Source organism: Gossypium hirsutum, chromosome D04, assembly GCF_007990345.1.
Source record: "Gossypium hirsutum isolate 1008001.06 chromosome D04, Gossypium_hirsutum_v2.1, whole genome shotgun sequence".
Taxonomy (NCBI): domain Eukaryota; kingdom Viridiplantae; phylum Streptophyta; class Magnoliopsida; order Malvales; family Malvaceae; genus Gossypium; species Gossypium hirsutum.
Genome location: NC_053440.1, coordinates 9,317,384 through 9,341,212, shown reverse-complemented (window position 1 = coordinate 9,341,212; position 23,829 = coordinate 9,317,384). Strand labels below are relative to the sequence as shown.

The 23,829-nt window shown below is 36.9% G+C and overlaps 3 protein-coding genes across 5 annotated transcripts; 2 read left to right on the top strand and 1 right to left on the bottom strand.

Moving 5' to 3' along the window:
* The first annotated feature begins 13,076 nt into the window (after positions 1-13,076).
* On the top strand, positions 13,077-13,579 carry LOC107938827 (uncharacterized). Its single transcript, XM_016872064.1, has 2 exons — positions 13,077-13,327; positions 13,414-13,579. The coding sequence occupies exons 1-2, from the start codon at positions 13,077-13,079 to the stop codon at positions 13,577-13,579; spliced, it is 417 nt and encodes a 138-aa protein (XP_016727553.1).
* Positions 13,580-15,821: 2,242 nt separating this feature from the next.
* Positions 15,822-19,252, top strand: LOC107938834 (uncharacterized). Of its 3 annotated transcripts, XR_005912430.1 has the most exons (5): positions 15,822-17,096; positions 17,989-18,082; positions 18,201-18,568; positions 18,647-18,764; positions 18,878-19,252. XR_005912430.1 is itself a non-coding variant. In XM_016872070.2 (2 exons), the coding sequence occupies exon 1, from the start codon at positions 16,085-16,087 to the stop codon at positions 17,093-17,095; it is 1,011 nt and encodes a 336-aa protein (XP_016727559.1). In that variant the 5' UTR covers positions 15,822-16,084; the 3' UTR covers position 17,096; positions 17,989-19,252. The 3 variants fall into 3 exon arrangements, 1 of the variants encoding a protein (XP_016727559.1); XR_005912429.1 differs by having other exon boundaries at positions 18,201-18,764; XM_016872070.2 differs by having other exon boundaries at positions 17,989-19,252.
* On the bottom strand, positions 17,730-20,695 carry LOC107938833 (protein NRT1/ PTR FAMILY 5.9-like). Its single transcript, XM_016872069.2, is given in 5 exon segments — positions 17,730-18,556; positions 18,559-18,647; positions 18,734-19,251; positions 19,962-20,179; positions 20,407-20,695. Coding segments are annotated over 5 exon segments (1,623 nt in total). The 5' UTR covers positions 20,462-20,695; the 3' UTR covers positions 17,730-17,813.
* Positions 20,696-23,829: the final 3,134 nt, after the last annotated feature.

Here is a 23,829-nt window from a genome sequence, read left to right as displayed (position 1 = left end):
TCCGAGTAGTCCAAACCAATGCGCAACATAATTTTTCAATTGGCGAATATCTCGTTTCGCATTCAGTGAACTTCTTACTGAGATAATAGATCGCTCTTTCTTTTCGTCCTGACTCATCATGTTGGCCGAGCACGCACCCCATGGAATTCTCAAATACTGCCAAGTATAGTATCAGTGGTTTGTCAGGGCAAGGTGGCATCAGTACTGGGGCGTTGGACAAGTAATGTTTAACTCTTTCGAAAGTTTCCTGGCACTTCTCATCCCATACACCTGGATTGTGTTTCCTAAGAAGACGGAATATGGGGTCACATTTCTCAGTTAATTGTGAAATGAATCGAGCGATGTAATTTAGTCTTCCTAGGAAACCCCGAACTTCTTTTTGAGTACTTCGCGGAGGTAATTCTTGTATGGCCTTAACTTTGTCTGGGTCAATTTCAATTCCCTTTTCGCTGACTAAGAATCCTAGCAGTTTTCCTGATCTAGCCCCGAAAGTACACTTGGCTGGGTTAAGTTTTAGCTGGAACTTCCTTAACCTCAGAAACAGTTTTCTCAGAACTTGCACGTGTTCCCTTTCTGTTCTGGATTTTGCGATCATGTCATCAACATAAACTTCTATCTCTTTATGCATCATATCATGGAATAATGCTACCATGGCTCTCTGATACGTTGCTCCCGCATTTTTCAATCCAAAAGGCATCACTTTATAACAAAACGTCCCCCACATCGTTATGAATGTGGTCTTTTCCTTGTCTTCAGAAAGCATCTTAATTTGGTTGTACCCGGAGACACCATCCATGAAGGAGAACAGTGAGTATCCGGCCGTGTTGTCTACCAAGGTATCGATATGAGGCAGTGGGAAATTATCTTTTGGGCTGGCTTTGTTCAAGTCTCTGTAGTCCACACACATTCGCACCTTCCCATCTTTCTTAGGAACAGGGACTATATTGGCTACCCATTCTGAGTACTTGACCACCTGTAAAAAACCAGCATCGAATTTCTTCTTGACTTCTTCCTTTATTTTTAGCAAGACATCAGGCCTCATCCTTCGAAGCTTTTGTTGGACTGGTTTGCATTCTTCCTTTATAGGCAATCGGTGCACCACGATATCAGTACTTAAACCTGGCATATCTTGGTAGGACCATGCGAAGACATCTTTAAACTCTTGAAGCAACTCAACAAGGTCTCGCCTTGTTTCCTTGGCAATGCAAGCGCCAACTTTTACCTCTCTGCCCTCTTCTAAGATCACGACTTCTACTGATTCCTTATAGGGTAGAATTTGCTTTTCTTCTTCTTCCATCATCCTTAACAAATCCGGAGATAAAACGCTGTCTTGGTCACCTTCAAAATCTTGAGGATTATCTATACTCATGTCTTGCTCAAATAGAGACTCTGAATTAGTAACAGAGTCGCTCATCTCGTTGATATCTGAAGACCTGTTATTGGAACAAATGGAGGCCCAAATAAAAGAATCTAAGAATACTTGTATGCATACTATGATTATAAAGGGAATGAAAAGAATAAAAGAATATTTGCTCAAGATGAAACTGAATGATAAGTTTTCACTGAAATTAGATTTTGGACATGTGCCTTTTACAAAAGATTTTATCACCCCCAGGCTTAGGGCAACAAGTGTTCTGAATATTACTCTGAATTAGTTCTAAATGTTACAGGGATCTCTTCTGCAGTCCAGTTATTCAAAACACTTCCAGGTTCGTAAGGACGAATGCCCGATAAATTCCTTTCCACCCTTTCTTCCGCGGATATGGCATTGATGTCCAACCTCTCAATCCTTCCTTCTGTAACCTCCTCCTTCTCTTCAGGGTGGACAATTCCCCTTGAAACAAAAGTCTTAGATATATGGGGAAAGGTTATCGGCCCCCACTTGACTTCTATCCCGCCAAATGTGCTCTTCTCTTTTCTTGCTTTTTCTCCATCTCTTTCCTCCTTTCCCTCGCATTAGGCTTATATCCCAAACCATAACGGTCCTGTTTGTTAACTAGGATCGGTACTCCGACCCTTCCCTAGAGGTATTTTCCCAATCCTCTTCCAGGCAATGCTCCCTTTCCCATCGTTAGCTGTAAGCTCATTGACGTAGCTTTGGATATCTTAGGCTCTGGGATTTTGCTCATCTCGATGACAAATGTGGCATTTACGAATTCCAATGATTTGAATGAACATTCTATCGCTTCACTATCGGCCTCTATGTATGGCATATCATCGGTGACTGATGCAATGATGTCTTCTTCTGCATCTATAGTCACCAATCGACCCTCCATCACCAATTTTAACTTTTGGTGAAGTGACGATGGTACAGCTCCTGCAGAATGGATCCAAGGCCTCCCCAATAGGCAATTGTAAGATGGTTTAATATCCATTACCAAAAAGTCCACCTCGTATGTATTTGGACCAATCAATAGAGGTATCTCGATTCTCCCCATCACTTTTCTCTCAGTGCCATCAAATGCTCTCACTATATTTTGGCATGATTTCATGTGAGAACTATCCACAGGTAGCCTGTTTAATGTGGACAGGGGTAAAACATTCAGGGCCGATCCATTGTCCACGAGTACCGCCGGTAATATACACCCCTTGCAACGGGCAGTGATGTGCAAGGCCTTGGTAGATCCCATACCACCTGGCGGGATCTCATCATCGTTGAAGAAGATGAAGTTATCGGCATTTATATTGTTAACCAGGCGATCCAATTTGTTCACTGAGATATCTTTAGCGACATAAGTCTCATTTAGCACTTTTATCAATGCATTACGATGTATCTCTGAACTTAGAAGTAACTCGAGCACTGAGATGCGAGCCGGTTGCTTATGCAGTTGTTCTACCACGCTATACTCGCTATGCTTCAAGAATTTTAGGAATTCTTTAGCCTCATTTTTAGTCACCGGTGTGTTAATATGCGGTTCAATTCCGATCGTCTTCGTTTTATCTTGTTCAACCGCCAAGGCTTTTCCTTTTATAGGCTCCCTTTTTGTATTTCCCGGGTCGTAACGTTTTCCACTACGCGTATAGAAGCCTGCGTCATTACCCTCTTCTGAAGCATTTATCGGGTTCTCCTCTCCCGTGATCATCACATTGCAGTCATAATTCCAAGGAACCTTTTTGCTATCATTGTAAGGAAAGGCTACAGGTTTTTGGATTATGACCCTTGGCGCTAGTTGTATTCCAGATCCTGTGCTTGTTGGCCTTGAAATAATCACCACTGGGTGATTTGGGGCCTTTCCCGTAGGCCCCTCCTCCGAGGCATAAACTTCTCCATTTTCAAGTCCTTTGATCTCTTCATAAAATTCTAGCTCTTTGTTGTTCATCAGATTTTGCACCATGGCCTTGAATTCAGTGCAGTTTTGAATGTCATGGTCTTCTTCAGCATGAAACTCGCAGTACGTCTTCGTTCCTTCGGGCCTTTCTTTTGAATCTTGTTTGATGAGACCTTCTTCTATCATTTGTCTCCAGACCCAACTCAATGGGGTTTTTATCTCTGCAATGTCGGCTTTGATTCTCTTTTCCTCACCTTTGATTATTGCGTTTACCCCTTTATCAGCATGGTTGGGTAACGGGTTCGCTGCTACGTTGGGTCCTAATGGGTTGTCAAACTTCACAATCCCCATCTTAATGAACCTTTCCACCACCTTTTTAAACCCCGTGCAGTTCTCGATTGAGTGTCCTGGTATCCCTGCATGGTATTCACATTGGGCATTCGTGTCATACCATTTGGGATATGGAGGTTGCATGGGCTCGAGATAAAATGGAGATACTATGTGTGCATCGAATAACTTCTGATACAGTTCCCCGTATGTTATTGGAATGGGCGTGAATTGAAGTCTCTCTGTGTTAGTCCTTGTGTTGGGCCTTGTGTTGGGTTCCTGCCTCGAGGGGGCTTGGTGACTAGTGGTTATCATTTTTGGAGGGCCAACAGTAATCGGTTTTGAAAGGCTCTTGCTATATGTGCTTACGTTGTTTACTTCGCCCTCTTTCTTCCTTGGGGCTGGTCTTTTGAAGTTTTCCCCCGTGTCAATTTTACCGCTCCTTACCGCGTTCTCAATCATTTCACCGGACATTACCATATCCGAGAAGCTCTTGGTAGCACTCCCCAACATGTGGTTGATGAACGGGGCTTTCAAAGTGTTGATAAACAACATGGTAACCTCTTTTTCCAAAAGGGGTGGCTGGACTTGTGTTGCCACTTCTCTCCATCGTTGGGCGTACTGCCTGAAATTCTCGCTAGGCTTTTTCTCCATGTTTTGTAACGTAATTCGATCGGGTGTTATATCCGTTACATGACTGTATTGCCTCATAAAAGCTTGCGCCAAGTCTCTCCATGAACTAACTTTAGCACGACTCAGTTGGTTGTACCATTTGGCTGCAGATCCGATCAAACTGTCCTGGAAGCAGTGGATTAACAGCTGATCGTTGTTGACGTATCCTGTCATTCTTCGACAGAACATAGTTATATGAGCTTCAGGACAACTAGTCCCATTATATTTTTTGAATTCCGGCATTTTGAACTTAGGTGGGAGTACTAAATCAGGGACTAAACTCAGATCCTTGGCGTCAACCCCGCGATGATAGTCGATGTTCTCCATGACTCTAAATTTTTCCTCTAACCATCTACATCGGTCCTCCAGCTGTTTTGGCAGGTTCATTCTTGTTTTTTCTGTTTCTACCACGTCATCGAGGTCCGGGACCACAGGATTAGTGGGATTATCCCCGGGATTAGAACCCGAGCCCATTTGAAAATGCACTGGTACCGAGGCACTAGCCAGATATTGAGGTCTAATGGTAACCGGTACCCTCTGTGGGTACACCTCTGGTTGTGCTTGGATGTTAGTTGGGGTGAAACCTGGAGGATAAACAGGGTCATCGTGATCCTCCCCAGCATCAACTACGTGATCCTCCCCAGCATCAACTACGGGGTCTTTTCCTTTGTTATTCCCTCCAGCCAATAACTGCTTTAATTGGTTCATCACAGTGTTCTGGGATTCTAACATGTCCTGCTGGATTTTTTCCAGTCGTTCATGCATCTGATCTTGCATCTCTCGTTGCAACTGTTCCAATCTTTCCAACCTTTGATCCATTACTTTTGTTTGGCGACGAGTACCGTAGTGATATTTGATTAGATTTTTGTTGGTTTCCAGGGTAACTGTCATAATTTAATTTTATTAGGGTCATTTTATGAAACTTACTGCATATGATGTAATGCAAATGTATGAGATGAATGCAAAAAGAGGCATTGATTCGAATTCAATTTCATTAGAAAACTCAACTAGAAAGCAAATTTCTTTACATAAAATAAATTACATATACGACTTCGCCTTTATACCCAAGGCCTTAACCTTCCTAAGAAGCCAAGCTAAATCTCGACCTCGGCTTGATTCTGACTCATATTTTAAACTCAATACATCGGCCTGAACTGCTAATGTTTGCAGATGATCAGCCACTTCCCGCACCTGAGTCACAGCTTCGCCCATAGCGTAATCTCTATCTCTAATCTGCCTTTGAGAATGATGGAATTGCTCTTGCCATTGATCATTACTCCTCTCAAGAAGCTCCATTCGTAGCTCAGAATTGTGTAATGCGTCCTCAAGCTCCTCTACCTTTTCTTTCAGTTCTTCGATCTTATTTAAGCTTGCTCTTAATTCGATCATGGAATTGCGACTACGGTACGAGTGAAGTGACTTTTCTAGCTCTGCCACCTTGGCCTTTAATCCTGCCTTCTCATTTCGGTACTCTAACAAACCCCTTTCCAAAGTGTTTTCTCGAGCTCGAGCATCTTGAAATTTCTTTTCCCACTGATCGGCCCTATTCTTTTCCTCATTGATCTCTTGTCGCCACTGCTCTGACGTTTTGCCCAGACCGACAGTTCTCATCGACAATCGCAGCTTCTTGTAATCTGTTTTTAGACTATCCAAATCCTCTTCAGCTTTGTTCTTTCCCTTCCTTAATTTCTCGGCTTCTAGCTTGTGGATATCGATGTCTAATCCCAAATGCACTCTTTCTTCTTCTAACTGTTCTATCCTCTTTCCCAACTCAGAATTTCTTTTCTCAAAGTCTCGTTTGATGATCTCTAATTCTGACGGAACTACTTGTAGATGCTCTTCTATAGACTGAACGCAATCTTCCCTCGGCTTAGGGATGTTGTCATTGACTCTTTTACTCCACCACCCATAATATTTTGAAGTTGCCATCGCTCCTATGGTAAATCTTTTCATTCGGTGAACCTGTTTCCAAGCGTTAGATATTTCTCGAGTTTTTCTCTTGTAGTTTTCATCCTTATAAGAAAACTCACATTGAGCCAGCCCTTGTGTTGCTGGTATGAACTGTCTCGATCTATATTGTCTGAATACAAGTAAAGGGGCATAACCGACAGCTCCCCAAATTCCGAGTAGAGGGACCCAGTCGAAATCCCCACATCGATACAGGATCTCGTCGGGTACCATCCAAGGAGCCTTCCATTCAACGTCATCCTCCTGAAGATTTTGGAGAATCGTCATCCACTTCTCTTCCGTGATGTCGTCTCGTCTTGGTGTAGCAACTTGTTCCTTCAACGGGGAATAGTCTTCTGAGAAGACTCGATAGGAGACATTTTCCACCTTCCAAAAGTGACTATGGAACCACACCAATAGTAGCTGTGCGCATCCGATGAACCTTCCCTCCCCTGCTCTTCGACATGCGCTTAGAGATCTGAAGGTTTCTGCTAAGATTGCCGGGATGGGCGTGACTCCCTTACTAATCCGATCGAACAAATCAGAGACGGCCTCATCTACGTACCCTAAAGCTCTAGGGAAAATTACCAAACCATAGATACCTAGAGCGAAGACATCCACTCTTTTCTTCACATCAGGGTGTGCTAATACTAAATCTCGCAAGCTTTTCCAAGGAACGCATTTACTGTTTCCTTTCTGTTGGATTCGGGCAGCGACCCACTGTTCGCTCATCCCCGTAATACTCATCAATTTTTTTAATAATGTTGGGACACTAGCAGCTCTGGAGTAGGCCTTGTCAATTTGAATCTTTGGACACCGAAGCAAGGTCGTATATTCTTCCACGGTGGGCACCAAGTCCACTTTTCCAAAGGTGAAACAACTGTAAGCAGGATTCCAAAACTGGGCTAGGGCTCGGAATAAATGCTTGTCCACTTTGACACCAAGTAGGTGAGGCAAGTCCCCGTAATCACAGTAAAACATCTGCTTGGTCCCGTCGTCCCATTGATCCCATATTTCCTTCATTTCTTGCAGATCATTTTGGACTACGCTGATACGGGTGAAGTCCCATAACTCTGATACGTACCCTTCTGCAAGACTATCGCCTTTCTCTCTCCACATCGTCTCAGCCCATAATCGTACAGCTGCATTGTCTTCTACTTTATCAAGAAACCTCTTTTCCATGATAAGCTTTCTATCTATACTGAACGTGAATCGACACCTCTTTTGAAATGAAAATGCCATGCAATCACAAACAAAGCAAATTAGATCTAGGATTTAAAATAAACAATAATAAATAAAGCATCTATTCGGTAAGCACTGGGGTCTGGAATAGCTCTATCTCGGTGGGTTCTTATGGTTCGCTATGTGTGGTTTGGTTCTAAAGTAAGGGTACCTGAACCAGCAGATTCCTCGATCCTCACCCATTATAGGCTCATATGGACCGAGTTCAGTTCAGGGGAATACATTTCCCTATGGCCATGCGGAGATGAAAATCTCACGAAGACATAGGTACGGATGTATCCCGGAAGCGATTCACTATCCCATGCGGAGGTGAAAACCTCACGAAGGCGTAGTTTCTCACTCCCACTTAAAAGGGTATGACCAGCGGTCATGCAATGCAATGTGCGGAGGTATAAAATAAAATACAGAACACGATAAAAAATGTAACTCAAAACAAAAGAGATGCAATGAGAGGATCGTAAATTTAAATCGAATTTTCAACTTTCGACCAAAAGACAAGAAATAATCAACACGTGGCTTGACTCTCTTATTTTCCCCAGCGGAGTCGCCAAGCTGTTGTCACCATTTTTTTGATGAAAATGGGAATGGGAGTCGCCACCAATCCTTTTTGATGAGGTGTGATCGGGTCACCTCGAAAAGTGGTTGTTTTTAATAAACCATTTAATTTTTATTAAAACAACGATTTTGGTCTACGAAATTCAGAAAAATGGGTTCGGGAGTCGGTTACGCACGAGGAAGGATTAGCACCCTCGATACGCCCAAAATTGGTACCTAGTTGATTAATTAGTGTCTTATTGTCGAAGATTGAAAACTCGAAAAGAATTTAAAAATACGATCCCTCTTTATATTGTGTTATTTTAAAAATGACTCGAATAAATCAAAATAAAGAATGTCTTCTTATCTCGAATTAACAAGATGTCACATCCAGTAAGTTAGGACATGACACCTCGTATTTTTGAGAGTAAGCTTGCCTTTTATTTTGTATTTAAACCGCATGCATTTTAATTTTTTAAAAAGGATATTCAGTTATTTAGAATCGACGCGAGAAAAATCGAAGCTCAGTGAGTTAGGGCACGATTTTCTCGAATTTTCTAAATATTGAATATTGCCATTATTATTGAAAGTTTAAAAGGGTATTTGGCCATTTGGTCGAACGAGAAATCGAAACCCAGCACGTTAGGGCACGTTTTCTCGAATTTTCCAAACGCGAAATATTGCCTTAATTTAAAACCTTCCCTTTTTGAATAATTGCGAGTACAATACTCGAACGAGATGCATTTGTTTTATTTAGGGCAAAATACAATGATTTATTATTGGAGTGTACAAAATTGAGCGTAACTTCGAAGTGATGAAATGAAATTGAATGATAACGGAACATGGCATAACAATTTACGAATAAAATGGTACATCCATGCATGACAAATATACAAGGATACGAATAAGCAAATTATAGTACGCACAACGGCAATGAACACACAACATATCTAATACAAATATCAATGACCTAAACGAACAAAACAAAACAATATATAAACTAATTTAAGAAAATAACGGCTCAAAATGAATGATTTGTGAAGGCATTTCAAAACAAATAATAACGTTCCAAATAAATAGAATATATATAAAAATTAGACAATAAATAAATAATAAAAGAAACAATTGAAAATAAATAGTATATTTAAAATAGAACCAATAAAATAGTTTGGAAAATATACATATATGCGTACATAAAAAAAACTTGAAAGATGTTCATACATAAGTTATAAGAAATGATATATATATATAAGAAAATAAATTTAATGTAAAACAACTTCAAATAAATAATGAATGTAAAAACTTAAAAATAAGTAACGATAAAGAACATTTTCTACAAATAAATAAATTAAATAAACCGAGGATGAGGTTGGAATGAAATTAAAATTCGAGGCTTTAATTGCAAATAAATCAAGAAGGTCACAAGGGACCAAAATAGGATGCGCTTAAAGAACGAGGGACTGATTGGGAAATATCCCCATTCCTTAAGCGCGCCGTTTTGCGCAGGACTAAACTGAGACAAGTGCAAAGAATATGGGGTCAAATTAAAAATGCTAAAAAGGGTAAAAGGACTGCATTGAAGACAGACAATAAAACTGAAGGATCCGCAGCGCAAATAACCCATTCGGCCTTGAGGACGCGCGGATCCTCTGCTTAATCGGGTCGGGTCTTTGGGTCAAACGCGAAACGACGTCGTTTTGGCTATCGTCACCTAAGCCCAAAACGACGCCGTATAAATACCCATATAAATAGCCTAATTAAAACAAAAAAACAGAACATCAGCCCAGTTATTAAAAAAAAACTTTGAGGGTTTCTCAAATCCACTCAAACTCCCCTTCTCCGGTCCAAGGGTTCCGGCCGAAGGCCACCGTAGCGCCGCCGTGACTCCACCGTCATCGGTGATCGGAGCAACGCAAAAGTCCGGTTTTTAACCCGATTTAAAGGCCATTTGAAGGCCGAAGCCTCTGGGCTCGAAGGCCGAAAGAAAAGAAACCCCCACGGCCTCCCTTCGGTCCCGATTTCACCGACCAAGGCGGTTCCGGCGACGGACCTTGCATGCGGCCCTAGGTAAGTTTCTTCTCTTCCCTTTTATTTTTTATTTTCGTAAATAAAAACGGAAAAATAATATAAAAAAAATTAGATCTAAAACGCACACAAAAAAACGAAATAATCACCTTCTTTGATTCAAGATCTATATTTTATTGCTATCTTCCTTTTCCTTTTTTTTCTTACAAGAAATTGCTTGTGGCTTTTATAGATTACAAACTCTTCATATCTGTTTTATTTTCTTTTCCTATTCGGCCTTTTTCTGTTGCGTGTGCTTCGTTTTGCAGGTGTCCGTGGCCGACAGTGGTGGCAGAAACGCGTGAGTGGAGGCATGGGCCGGAGGCGTGGCAGACGAGAAGGTGGGGCGGCACACACGCGGCGCTTGGAGGCTAGGGTTTCCTCTGATCTGAAATTTTTGTTTAAGTTTGGGGGGTTAGGGTTTTCCTAATTTTGGGCCTGGGTATTTTATTTATTTTGTTTTATTTTTGGCACTAGGCCCGGCAAATTTGGGCTTCTACACTTGACATTCGTATGTTTTGGTGCGGTCAAACAACACTTGGAGTTTGGGGATTTTCTCAAACAAACTTGGAGTACTTCTAAGGACGTCGTGCGGAATGTCAAAGTTTTCACCCAAAAGGTTCGAAAATAGACCCATGATGTTTTTGGGCATACTAGAACAAAGAAAAGGAAGTTGATGGCAAGGATTCGTGGTATTGAAAGTAAGTTGGATCATTCTCCATCTAGCTTCCTTTTAGGTTTAGAGCATCAATTGAAGATGGAGTTAGATTATGTGCTTGCCTGAAAAAAGAGCCTCTGGTTCCAAAAGGCCCGCCATAAATGGATAATTAATGGTGACAGGAATACTTTTTTTTTTCCATATTAGCACTGCTAATCGTTGAGGGACTCTTACATTAAGTTGTTGAACCTTGCTGATGGATCATGGTGTGGGGATCAGGAGATTTTATAGTAGGAAGCTACTCTATTTTATTCTAATTTGTTTACGAGGGATCAGTGCATCGTGAGCAATTACCAAGTGCGAAATACGTTTTGTCGGTTAGAACAATATGAGATGGATAATTTGCACGCCATGGTATCCGATGAGGAAGTAAAAAATGTTGTGTTTGAAATGGAACCATTAAAGGCTACTGGAATTGATGGTTTGCATGCTTTTTTGTCAACAGAATTGGAACATGGTTGGGGAAATTGCTTGTGAGTTTGTTAGGTGTATTATGGAGGGAGGGCAACTGAACGACTAGGTTAACAAGACCCTTCTAATGCTTATTTCAAAGAAGATTCTTGAAACAATTCAATAGTTTCGTTCGATATGCTTGTGTATTGTGTTGTATAAAATTGTATCAAAAGTAATTGTCAATAGGCTGAAACCATTTATGCTCAATTGGGTGCTCTCGAACCTGTTGACTTTTGTCTCTGGGTGGTGCATAACAGATAATATCATTATTGCTCAAGAAATTATACATTCCATGCGTAAAAAGGCTGGTAAAGTTGGATGGGTGGCCGTCAAAATTGATTTGGAGAAGACCTATGACAGATTAGATTGAGATTTCATCAATGATACTTTGGTAGAGGTTACGATCCAACATCAACTTTGGAATGTAATTATGCAATGTATTTGGTCCACATAAATGCAAATTGTCTGAGATGGTGTGCTGTGGAATAAGTTTAAGCCTTAACAGGGAATCCATCAAGAGGATCCCCTTTCACCATATTTGTTTATACTTTGCATTAGAGGTTGGCCCAAGTTATCTCTAATGAGGTGAGCCGGTGACGATGGAAGCTGTTTAAACTTTTGAGGGATGGTCCAAACATCTCCCATCTTTTCTTTGCTAATGACCTTATTTTGTTTACTGAGGCATCAATGGATCAAATGAGAGTAATTCGATCGGTAGTTGAGGAATTTTGCATGCATTCTGGTCATAATGTCAATTTGCAAAAAACACAGGTTTATTTTTCGAAGAATGTTTCATTACAATTGAGGGGGGTCATCTCTATAGGGTTAGGTTTTTCTTCTATTGAGGACTTTCTGCATCGTAGGGTTACAAAATCTACTTTTGATTACAATATTGCCATCATTCGACAAAAGCTTTTTGGCTGAAAGGCTAAGATCCTCTCTTTAGCAGGACGGATTACTCTTGCGAACGCAGTTCGGGCAACTATCGTGGTGTATTCTATGCAATCGACTATTGTCCTAAAAAGAGTGTGCCCTGAAATGGAGAAGTTTACTCGCAACTTTTTTTATGGGGGGGGGACACTGAGAACAAACTAGGTTTGTTTCTTGTAAGCTGGAAGGATATATGCAAGCCAATGCGAGCAAGGGGTCTTGGGTTCAAGGATCTAGGGAAACAGGATGAAGCTTTCTTAATGAAGTTGGGATTCAATCTAATTCTTTGACCTGATCAGCTTTAGGTTCAAGTTTTTCTGGCCAAGTATAAATTAGATGGTGTTATCCCAACTTCCTTTCATGCTACAAATTGTTCTTGGCTATGGAAGGATGTTAGTAACATTTGGGATGAGGTACGGAACGAGATTGTCCGGAATGTTGGTAATGGATTAATGGTGGATTTTTGAAGGGATTGTTGGATTATGCTTTTTCAATTTTTCTCCCTTTCGAATCTTATTCCATTGTCACTAGTTCCTATTGCCACATTGACTAATAGTAGTGGGGATTGGGATTGTTTTCGGTCTCTTCTATCAAAAGTTGTTCATCGTATAACTACTAAGAAGCATTTCCGTGGATGGGATGTTAATGATTTTCCTAGGTGGAGTTGGGATCAACAAATTTAGTACGAAATCGGCTTACAAGCATTTTCTAATGACTAGGTCCCCAAGAAAAGATGACAGCGGAGTGGCAGCTGCTGTGCCCTCAACGAATTAAGGTATTTCTTTGGCTACCTTTCCAGAATAAATTGTTAGCGAATAGGATTCGGGTTCACAGACATATTGCAATAGATGCTCGGTTTGTTGCATGTGGGGATCCAATTGACTCTATTGATCATATTCTGTGTTTTTTGCTACCCGGCTATGTCAAATTGGATGTTTCTTATACGTCTTGATGAGGTTCATGAATTTCTAAACTCGCCATTTGCTGAGTGGTTGGATGTGAACATTACTGATCCCTCTCGGTTCCCTTTTGCCTCGAATAATTGGGACTGCTTTTTTGCTGCACTTTGCTGGTGCATTTGGAAGCAACAAAATAGAGGTATTTTCGATGTTGATTCTGTTGTGGGGGGCTGTCCCATACACCAAACGCGCCGACTTTGGGCTAATAGCAGGTATGCACAACTTGAGCAGTCACCTACGATTGGACGGGCTGCACGAGGGCTCTTACAATTGTTCATTGGATTAAGCTGAATATCAGCTGGTTGAAAGTGAATACGGAAGGGGCTAGGAATGAGCAGTTTGAATGTGCGGTTGTTGAGAGTGTTGTGCAGAATCATGATGGTGTTTGGATAGCTGGTTGTGCTCGTAATATTGATGCATGCTCAGTTCTTGAGATATCAAAGGACCAAATTTTGACGAATTAAAATAAAAAGATTAATTTTCACAAAGAACAGAGATGGAATGCAAAATTAGACAGAAAAAATTGCCTACTTTGAAAATCTACCATGGTTAAAAAATTACCTCTTTCAAAAAGGTATAATGTGAGTGAAAGAAAAAATAATATAAAAATATATTTATAAAAAGTATTCTTTCATTTAACCACAATTACTACCCTTAAAAAATTTTAAAAGGGGTTTTTAATTTTTTTTTAATTAACACTTGGTTAACTAATAACATCAACTTAATAATGATTTTATAATAGTATAGATATATTGATATTAAATTTTTTTTGTTAAATTATTTTAGATATGCTTATATTGTAGGGATTGTATTAAATTAGTCAAATTATTATTAAATAGATCAATTTTTCTTGTCAATTACAGTTTAATTTTAAACAAAAGATTTTATTTTACAGAATCATAAAATTTTTTAAAATATTAATTTTATTAAAAGGTAAATTATATTTTTTAAACAGAAAATATTAAATCTATTTTAATTTGGCATTATTTAATTCTTTTATAGAGATTAATTTTGTCCAATAACTAATTTAATAAAAAATTAAAGTTGTTTTTCACAAAATGAGTGCCATAAAAATTAATTCTTATTTAAATCCACAATTAATAGCCCAAAAGGAGCACAAAAGGCACAATTCAGAGGCTCAAAAATTTCAACTTAATCCACGAAGAGTTGGGCTTTTTCTTAAACACTGAACTAGTCCCGGGTCGGGTTATACAAGATCCACAATACAGTGGAGTTTCTAAGAATTGAAAATTTTCGGTTAAATTCTGCTATTAGCCTCTGTACTTCAAAGTTATGGACTAAGTCTTTATACTTTAATTTGATTAATTTTAGTCTCTTTACTTTTAAATTTTGAAATTTTAATCTTTTCCCAAACAATAACCGGTAAACCTACTTGTTTAAATTCAATTTCTAGTCTTTTATCATATGTACAATTGTAGATTCAATCCATATTTTTTTAATTGGACCATTATAATTTGTGAATTTTGAAAATTTAGTCTTACACAAATGATAATAATTAATCCATTAACTGAACTTTAATAAGTAACATGTGAAAATAATAAGCCGACATGACATTACACATATGATAATATATTTGGCGTGTCATTTTAGAACTAACAAAACTTAACTTACAATTTAACAATTATAATTTGGTGATGATTGAATTTTTAAAATTAAAAAACTACAAGGTCTAAAAATGATCAAATTATAGTACATGGACTGCAGGATTTAACAATTTTTTTAATGATAAATGGCATAATGTAAACTTTAGCCCTTAATGTTTATACTTTTCATTAATTTGGCCCTAAATATTTTAAAAAGACTAAAATATGACCATCAATCTTTAAAAAAGAGTAGAATTATTATTTTCTTAATAGAAATAGTAACTAAAACATTAAATTTTTAAACATAATAACCTGCATAGCAATCCACATATACTTCATGCTTTTAAAAAAAAAATTATAGGTTTTTTTTTAAATTTTGAATTTTTTTATAAATTTTAATTTATTTATTGATGTGACATAATAAGACAAATAATGCAATATCGGCATCAAGTACATGTGAACACATCACGCGAGTTGTCCCACCAACATTATTAAAAAAAATTATGATTTAGTCAATATTTTCATTAAAAAAGAAGCAATTTGATTCATTTTGAAAGGTTAATCATCAAATTTAGCTAAAAAAAGAATAATGGTCAAATGAAAAGAAAGATGTAAATGTTGTTATCATTACGACTAAACAAACATAATAATAAATTAGTTCTTAAAGTTTATTTTTTTGTCACTTTGGTATAGATTTTTATTTATTTATTTTGGCACTCAACATTCAAATTTAATTAAATCACTTATAATTTTTTAAATAAAAAAGTTTACTGAATCATTAAAATTTAATGAGATAGTCAACAAGTACTTCATCACAAATAAAAAGAATTTAACAAAATAAAAAATTATTTTAAAAAATATTTGCATCAATAATAAACTACACTTAAATTACCCTTCCATATCAATACTGTTAAAGTTTTAGTAGTTTAGTCAGCATTTCTAATTAAAAAAAATTGTAATTTTTTATTAAAATTTTAAAGTTGGAGTTCAAAGGATAAACCGAAATTAGGACAAAAATGATAAAATGAATAAATATCAGGTACTAAATTTACCATTATACCTAAAAAACCGAAATAGGAAATGTCAAGAGTACCAGAAATCGGATTGGGACATCAAACAACCGGCAGCAACGAATGACTGTTTGTCTTGTTTCCTGTATTCTAGACTCTGATTTTCCGAAGAAAAGCAGAGCAAAGAAAAAGGAAAAAGAAAATAAAAGAGAGCCGCCTCAAAGATCTTGAATTCTTCAAAGAGAAAGCAAAAAAAGAAAAATTGTCACAGATTCAAAGAGAGAAAAAAGAAAACCCAAAAAAGAATTAAAAGCCTTTCAAGCTTCAACTTTTTACTACAACAACAACAAAAAAGATGGGATTTTTCAATTACGGCGTTGCCGGCGTTGGTTTCATCTTGATCGGGTTCTGGGAATTCATCAACTCCTTAAACCCAACCCTAAACCCGAATCCAACTCCATCTTCTTCTTCACTTTCAACCCAGATCAAATCTGCCTCTATTTCTAAAACTAAAGAGGACCCTTTTTCTTCTTCACCATCTTTCATCTTTGTATCAATCTTTTCCCTTTCGATTTTCTTGAATTCTGTGGTTTCAATCTTTGATGCTTTCAGTTCAAAAGATCGGGTGGGGACGGTGCTCCAGTTACAAGTGCTCTCACTTGCTCTGCTCTTCTTGCTTTACTCTGCTTTGGGTCTTTTAAATAATAAGAAAGGTTCATACTTTTGGCCTGATCCTGTTCTTGAATTAGTTCTGCTTTTAGCTTTTGTTGAAGAATTTTTGTTGTATTACTTGCAAAGAAAGGATACAAGTGGGATTGAGAATAGATATTTTGATCTTTTATGTGTTCCCATAGCAATTTGTGTGGTTTCAACAATGTTAGAATTGAGATCTAACAGGTCCATTTACTCGAAATCGGTACGAGGTATTGGGTTGATTTTACACGGAACATGGTTTGTGCAAATGGGATTTTCATTTTACACTAATTTGATGGTTCATGGATGTAGCTTACATGAAAAAAGTAGAGGGAATTATACTATTAAATGCAGAAGTCACCCTGATTATCATAGAGCAAGGTCTATTGCCACATTGCAATTCAATTGCCATCTTGCTTTGCTTGTGGTTCTGGTTGTTGGGATGTTATTGCTTATTGGCAAAAGAAATGGTGTTGCTGTTGGTGCTTCAGGGGATGGTTTGCGGTATAAGCCATTAGGGGCTGAAATACAGCTAATGGATAGTAATGGGGGGAATTTCACTTTGGATTCCGATGACGATCTCGACAGTGGGATTAAAGAAGAAGATGATTTGGTGAAAGAGAAGTCGGCTGTTGTGGAATTGGGTGGTAATGGCCATGCTTCACATGTCTGAGGTAAACATTTAGTGGTTTCTTTCGGATAGCTGGGTGAAAAGCATTGTAATTTTATTCTTTTGTAATGATATTAGTGAATAAGTGATGATTCACTTTGCATAAACTAAAATATACCCGTTTGTTTGTTGTTTTGGTCAATGAGATTTGAGTTCTATTTCGTGTTCTATCTGATTTTGATTCTCGTATGTTAATGCAGTTTTCGAGTTTAAAAATTGTATTGAGTGGTCGCCTATATCATAGTATTTGACATGATTGTAATTCCTTTGGATAGTTGAACCTTTTCCAATATCTAGTCATACTTTGGATAGTTAAATGGCATTCGGCACTTGTATATATTTGGAGAGTCATACTTCATAGTTCATGCCCATATTTGAATAAATATCGAACACAAGCATTGAATATGAAGATTTTAGGGGGAAAAAAAGATTCCGCGTAGCATACATTGTTAAGTAGCTGTAATCTAGTCTGCATTACTTTGTGTTAATGTAGAATATCCAAATCATATGAGGTAAAACAAAACCCAATTTAGTGTCAAACGGAAAAGAGCCAAATCGATATTGTGTTGAAGGGTTAAATCTGTATGATCTGTTCGGTTGTGTAAAGCCTGTGGTAGCAACGGAATCAAAGGAAGCATACAGAAAAAGGAGCTCTTTTCTTACTATATCAACAGAAAGCATTGCACAAAACTTTATTAAACAGATCAAACTAGAAAAGAGTTTATTTACAGTTTCCATTTTCGAGTTCACTTGTCGTTGTATAGAACTTGGAGAAAATTGCATAGAACAGTAAACTCAAAGTACTTGCTAAGGCTAAAAGCCAGTAGTACTTGTCGAGTCCGTCTTCCCTCATGTCATCAGAGAACCAACTTTGTCTTCCTCCTGAACTTGTGAAGGCTTCAATGACTGAAATCATCAAGGCACTCAGGAAACTTCCGAGCCCGAAAACACTTGTGTACAGTGCAAACCCCATCGTTCGCATCCTAACAGGTACTTCATTGTAGAAGAACTCTTGCATCCCTACAACTGTGAAAATGTCTGAAATTCCTAGAAGAACATATTGAGGAAGCAACCAAAAGATGCTTAGTTCTACTGTTTCTGATTCTAGGGAACTCATCTTCTTGCTGATCTCGAGCCTCTTTGTTTCGACAACTGCAGCTATGATCATAGCAATGATGGATAGAAACATGCCGACTCCCATCCTCTGCATTACGGTAATACCTTTTTGATTGCGGGTAACAATTTGGGTGATTGGGATCAAAACTTTGTCATATAATGGCATCATTAGTATTATAGATAACGTAATTGCACTTTGTAGTGTTGCTGGTGGGATCTTGAAGTTCCTACCGATGTTCCTCTTCATTGTCATGCCTTGTTTCGTAAAAAAGGTTGCAGGTTGTTGGAAAATTACAGCAAACATCAGAAGCATTGCCCATATTGGCAAAAGCCTGAGTACTATTTTGCGTTTTCAAGCAGGTAAGTTTTGTTTCTGGGATTCCCATCGAAACCACCATTGCTGCCAAACTTTTGATCACAAAGTGGTTTCTCTTGAAGCCTATAAAACAAGCGAGAATGATATCAGAAACTCATGGGAAATCACAAAATCTGAAGCTTCCTCGATATCCCAACATGAAAACTTACTCAAGCTCCCCTACATCAGACTTGTCATTTGGTAAGTTGATTCTGATTCTGCCATTGACAAGCTTTGATGCAGTCACTTTGATTACTTGAAGTATGTTCTGAAATGGCTTACTGTCAATGCTTTTATCTGGTTTATATGCATAGATTCGGTTACCACATGTGAAAATTGCAACTGATGTAATCATTGCAAACATGGAGATGGCAAATCCAAGTATCCAACCAAAGGTGTCTTGGATGTAGGACATAAGTATGACACCTAAGAGGCTGCCACTACAAACACCAAAATACCACCATTGGAAGAATAAACTCTTTTTGTTAGAGCTTTTGTCATCCTTGCTAGAGGGTAATTCTTCATCATGATCCAGTTGGTCAGCTCCAAAGGCTTGCAAAGATGGGTTATATGCACCTTGGCCTAGTGAAATCAAACACAGAGACCAAAATAGGAATGCTGGGGAGCTTTTGTTGCTTGGTGGTGACCATGTCCATATCGTTGCTGTTGATGCCACTGCTCCAAGTCCCTTCAGTTAAAAAAAAACGATGTAAAATACTATACCACACGAAAAACTAGCATGAATACAGTATAAATACACAGATATGTCAACCTTATAACATGAATTACTAATATGGATGCCATGTCTCTTTCAAGTAGGCCTAATATGATACCAGATCATTTTGAGGGAAAAGTGTCGATTTCTGGTTAGTGCAAACAGGTTCAACCACTTTCCAGAAAAGGTTCAACTATATCTCTTTAAAATATTAAAATGTTATAGGCTAATACCCACTGAGAAAGGTTAACTCTTTGCTGAGGTTAGGTAAGCCATGAATCTTGAAAGAGGTTCGAGATAAAAGCCAAAAAGGAGGTTGGTGCTATCCATGGCAGCAAATTCCCATCAAAATAACAAAGGATGCATGATTTGGCCATTTTGATTAAATCAAAAATGAATGCCAACAACAAAAAAAACTGAAATTAGAAAATAACAATTGTTACGATATTAGTCACAAAGATTTATATAACAATAATAAAAAATTATTTTGCAATTAAAAGAATGAAAAGTTGGGATGGGTCAGGGTCCAACATCTTTAGTGCTAAGATGTTGGTACTCCTTTGTCCCATTTTGATGATAATAAACAAATACGGCTCTGAAAATGAAGTGGTTCAAAGGATCAAAAACTCAAATTTCCATGACATGCAAGCTCTAAAATGAAGAAAAAAGAAGCGTGGACTCACCAAAACATAGACGAAAGATGAGGTCAAAATGGTTGAATACCTATCCCAAAAAGAGTCAGCCAAGGGTGCCACCAACAGTGGCAACATTGAAGTGAATCCACACCAACTGTTAACTGTTTTGGCTGCTGAAGAATTGCTCATTTGCACTACATCTGTGAGATATGTAACCAAATTCGATGCCACCCCTTTGAATGCAAACCTCTCCATGCCAGCAATGACTATCAAATAAAAGAAACCCGAATCTTAAATACTTACTTAAATTTATGATAATCTAAACATTTAAAAAAATGAACATATACTCGTATTAGAAACATATTTATATCTAATATGCACACCTAAATCGGAATCATATAACCCTAAACCGATTAAAAGAACAGGTTTCATGCAGAAATGCATGCTAGTAACCAGCAACCTCAAGTTAACTTGTACAATGAATGATAGTTACCAATAAGAAGAATACATGACCTGGAAAGTCCCTGAACTCTTCCACCACCAGACATATTGAAAGAGAAAGCAATCTGCTAAACGAATTGAAATGGGTTTGAGATTATATACACATAAGACCAATACAACTGATTCAAAACAAAACACGACAGGCTGCTGTCTTGTCAGAGAATCAGGAGCTGCTATACACCAGTCAGAGAGACTGCTGCTTCCGCCCACTTTTAATTCCAATCTGTTCCCAAAAGGGTTTTATCGCAGAGAACTAGAAAATAACATTTTATTTTTGTTGAGTAATCACAGTCACAGTATAATATATAGTCTCTAAAGCAAGCTGCACAAACAGCATTGCCTATATTTGAAATATTATATATTTTATATGATAGAAAATTAGATTTATAGAATTCCAGCATTATCCATTAATTCAAGATATGTAGTGAATTAAAAGAGATTAATAAAAAAATTATTTTAATTGGTTAGAGAATTTATTAAAGTGATCGGAATCTTTTAATTCTGAACACCAATATGGTATGTGTTTTTAGCAAAATACAACGGCGTCGTTTAGTGGCCTTCGGTGGCTTTAGTGGCGTTTTTTGTCTAGCGCCGCTAATGATTTGTGTTTTTAGCAAAATACAACGGCGTCGTTTAGTGGCCTTCGGTGGCCTTAGTGGCGTTTTTGGTCTAGCGCCGCTAATGGTCTGTGTTTTTAGCAAAATACAATGGTGTGGTTTAGTGGCCTTCAGTGGCCTTAGTGTCGTTTTTTGTCTTGCGCCGCTAATGGTCTGTGTTTTTACCGGCGTTTTTAGGAAGAACGCCGCAAAAAAAAACACAACGGTGTCGTTTAGTGGCTACAGTGGCGTTAGTGGCGTTTTTGGTCTTGCGCCGCTAATGGTCTGTGTTTTTAGCGGCGTTTTCAGGATAAACACCGCAAAAAATAAAATACAACGGCGTCGTTTAGTGGCCTTCGGTGGCCGTAGTGGCATTTTTGGTATAGTGCCGCTAATGGTCTTTTTTTAGTGGCGTTTTCTAGAAAAACGCCGCAAAAAATAAAATACGTCGTTTAGTGGCCTTCGATGGCCTTTTACCTTAATTGGGTTATTATTTATAATAATTATTTAAAATTGAACTTATTTCTAATTGATTATTTAAATTCTTCCAAAAAAATAACACGTACAAATAATTTGAAATAAAACACTTGGAAAAATGAAAAGACTATTATTTAAAATAATTTTAAAATTATTTGGGTACATGATTAGTAAGTGTTTTTTAATTTATATTTAAAAAATTTATTATATAATCGTAAAAGAGATATTCTTAATTTTAAAATTTTGAATTAATTATCACTATAGTTTAGGGTTTTCAATTTAGGGTATATGAGTTAAGGGTTATATATGAGTTAGGGATTCGGGGTTGGGTTTACGAATTCAGGGGTCGGGTTAGGGTAGTTTTGGGTTTAGATTATTAATTTTTATTTATATTTTAAATATGTTATTATGTAGTTGTAAAAGATAATAATAAAATTGTTTACAGTTTTTAATTACTTTATGATATATGAGAAATTTAAGAATTAAGGCCGGTTTAGGAGTTCATATAATTTTAAGGTTTAGGGAGTACTATATATATATGGATTTATATACGGATTATAGATTAGGGGTTTTGCTTAATTAAGGGTTGGTAGGGATTTAAGGCTTAGGGGTTAGGAGTTAGATGTTAGTGGTTAAGACTTAGGGATTTTGTGTTTAGGGTTTTAGGGGTCGGGTTACGGTTTTGGTTTAGATTAATTTTTTATTTATAATTTAAATATGTTCTTATGTAATTGTAAAATATGTATAATTTAGGGTTTAATTAATTATGCCTTGAGAGAGGTATATATAATAGATAGAGTACGGAAAATTATTTATATCCCTTCAATGGTTAATTTAGGCGTGTTTAATAAGATTAAGGTTTAATTGAGCTTTTGAATTTTATACAATTAATTAATGCTTTTTAATGTTTAGGGAGTACTATATATATATGGATTTAGGGATTATAGATTATGGATTATGCTTAACTAAGTGTTGGCCGGGATTTAAGGTTTAGGGGAGGGGTTTAGGGGTTAGATGTTAGTTGTTAAGACTTAGGGATTTTGTGTTTAGGGTTTCAAGGGTCTGGTTACAATTTTGGGTTTAGATTAATTTTTTATTTATATTTTAAATATGTTCTTATGTAATTGTAAAAGATGTATAAATTAGGGTTTAAATTATGCCTTGAGAGAGATATATAATAGATAGAATACTTAAATATTTATATCCCTTCAATGGTTAATTTAGGCGGGTTTAATAAGATTAAGGTTTAACTGAGATTTTGAATTTTATACAATTAATTAATGCTTTTTAATTTTTAGGGAATACTATATATATATGGATTTAGGGATTATAGATTATGGATTATGCTTAATTAAGGGTTGGCCGAGATTTAAGATTTAGGGGTTAGGGGTTAGATGTTAGTGGTTAAGACTTAGGAATTTAGGGTTTAGGAGAGCACCAAATTAACAAAAGGAATTAAATTAAAATAAAAAATAAAAATGAAATAAAAACTCTAAAATTTATAATTTTATGTAAAATTTATAAATTTTAGTTAAAACACTAAAAATTATAATTTTTAGTACTATATTATAAGTATTACTTAACAAAACCATGGAATAGAAAAACGGAGCCGTTTCAGTAGAAAATTTGATGTAATAGTGGCGTTTTCACTAAAAACGCCGCAATAAATGAGTCATTGGCGGCGTTTTTTTTTCCAAACGCCGAAAAAAATTCTTAAATTTTTTACAAAACGGCGTAGCTTTGTGCGATTTTAATGGCTTTAGCGGCGCTAGATGAAAACGCCACTAAAGGGCATTTGTGGCCTTTGGTTTAAACAAAACGTACTGTTTTATCAGGGCATTCGTGGCGCTAGGCTGAAAACGCTGCAAAGTTTGAATCTGTTGTAATTAATACACCGTCGTTTTTCAATCCCTCGCAATTAATTTTTATTTACCTTAAATACAAATAATAAAAAATTTAATCTAATTAATTAATAAATAAGATTAAAATAGAAAAATAAAAATGAAATTAAAACACTAAAACTGTTAATTTTATCTAATTTATTATAAATATTACTTAAATGAAACTAATAAATAAGTTAAAAAAATTAATATATAACATTTGAGTTTTTAGGAGAGTACCAAATTAACAAATGGAATTAAATTAAAATAAAAAAATAAAAATGAAATAAAAACACTAAAATTTAAAAATATTAGTGAAAACACTAAAATTTATAATTATTAGTACTATATATTATAAATATTACTTAACAAAACTAAGGAACATCAAATCGGCGCCATTTTTAAGAAAATTTGATTTGATAGTGGCGTTTTCATTTGAAACGATGCAAAAAACGAGACATT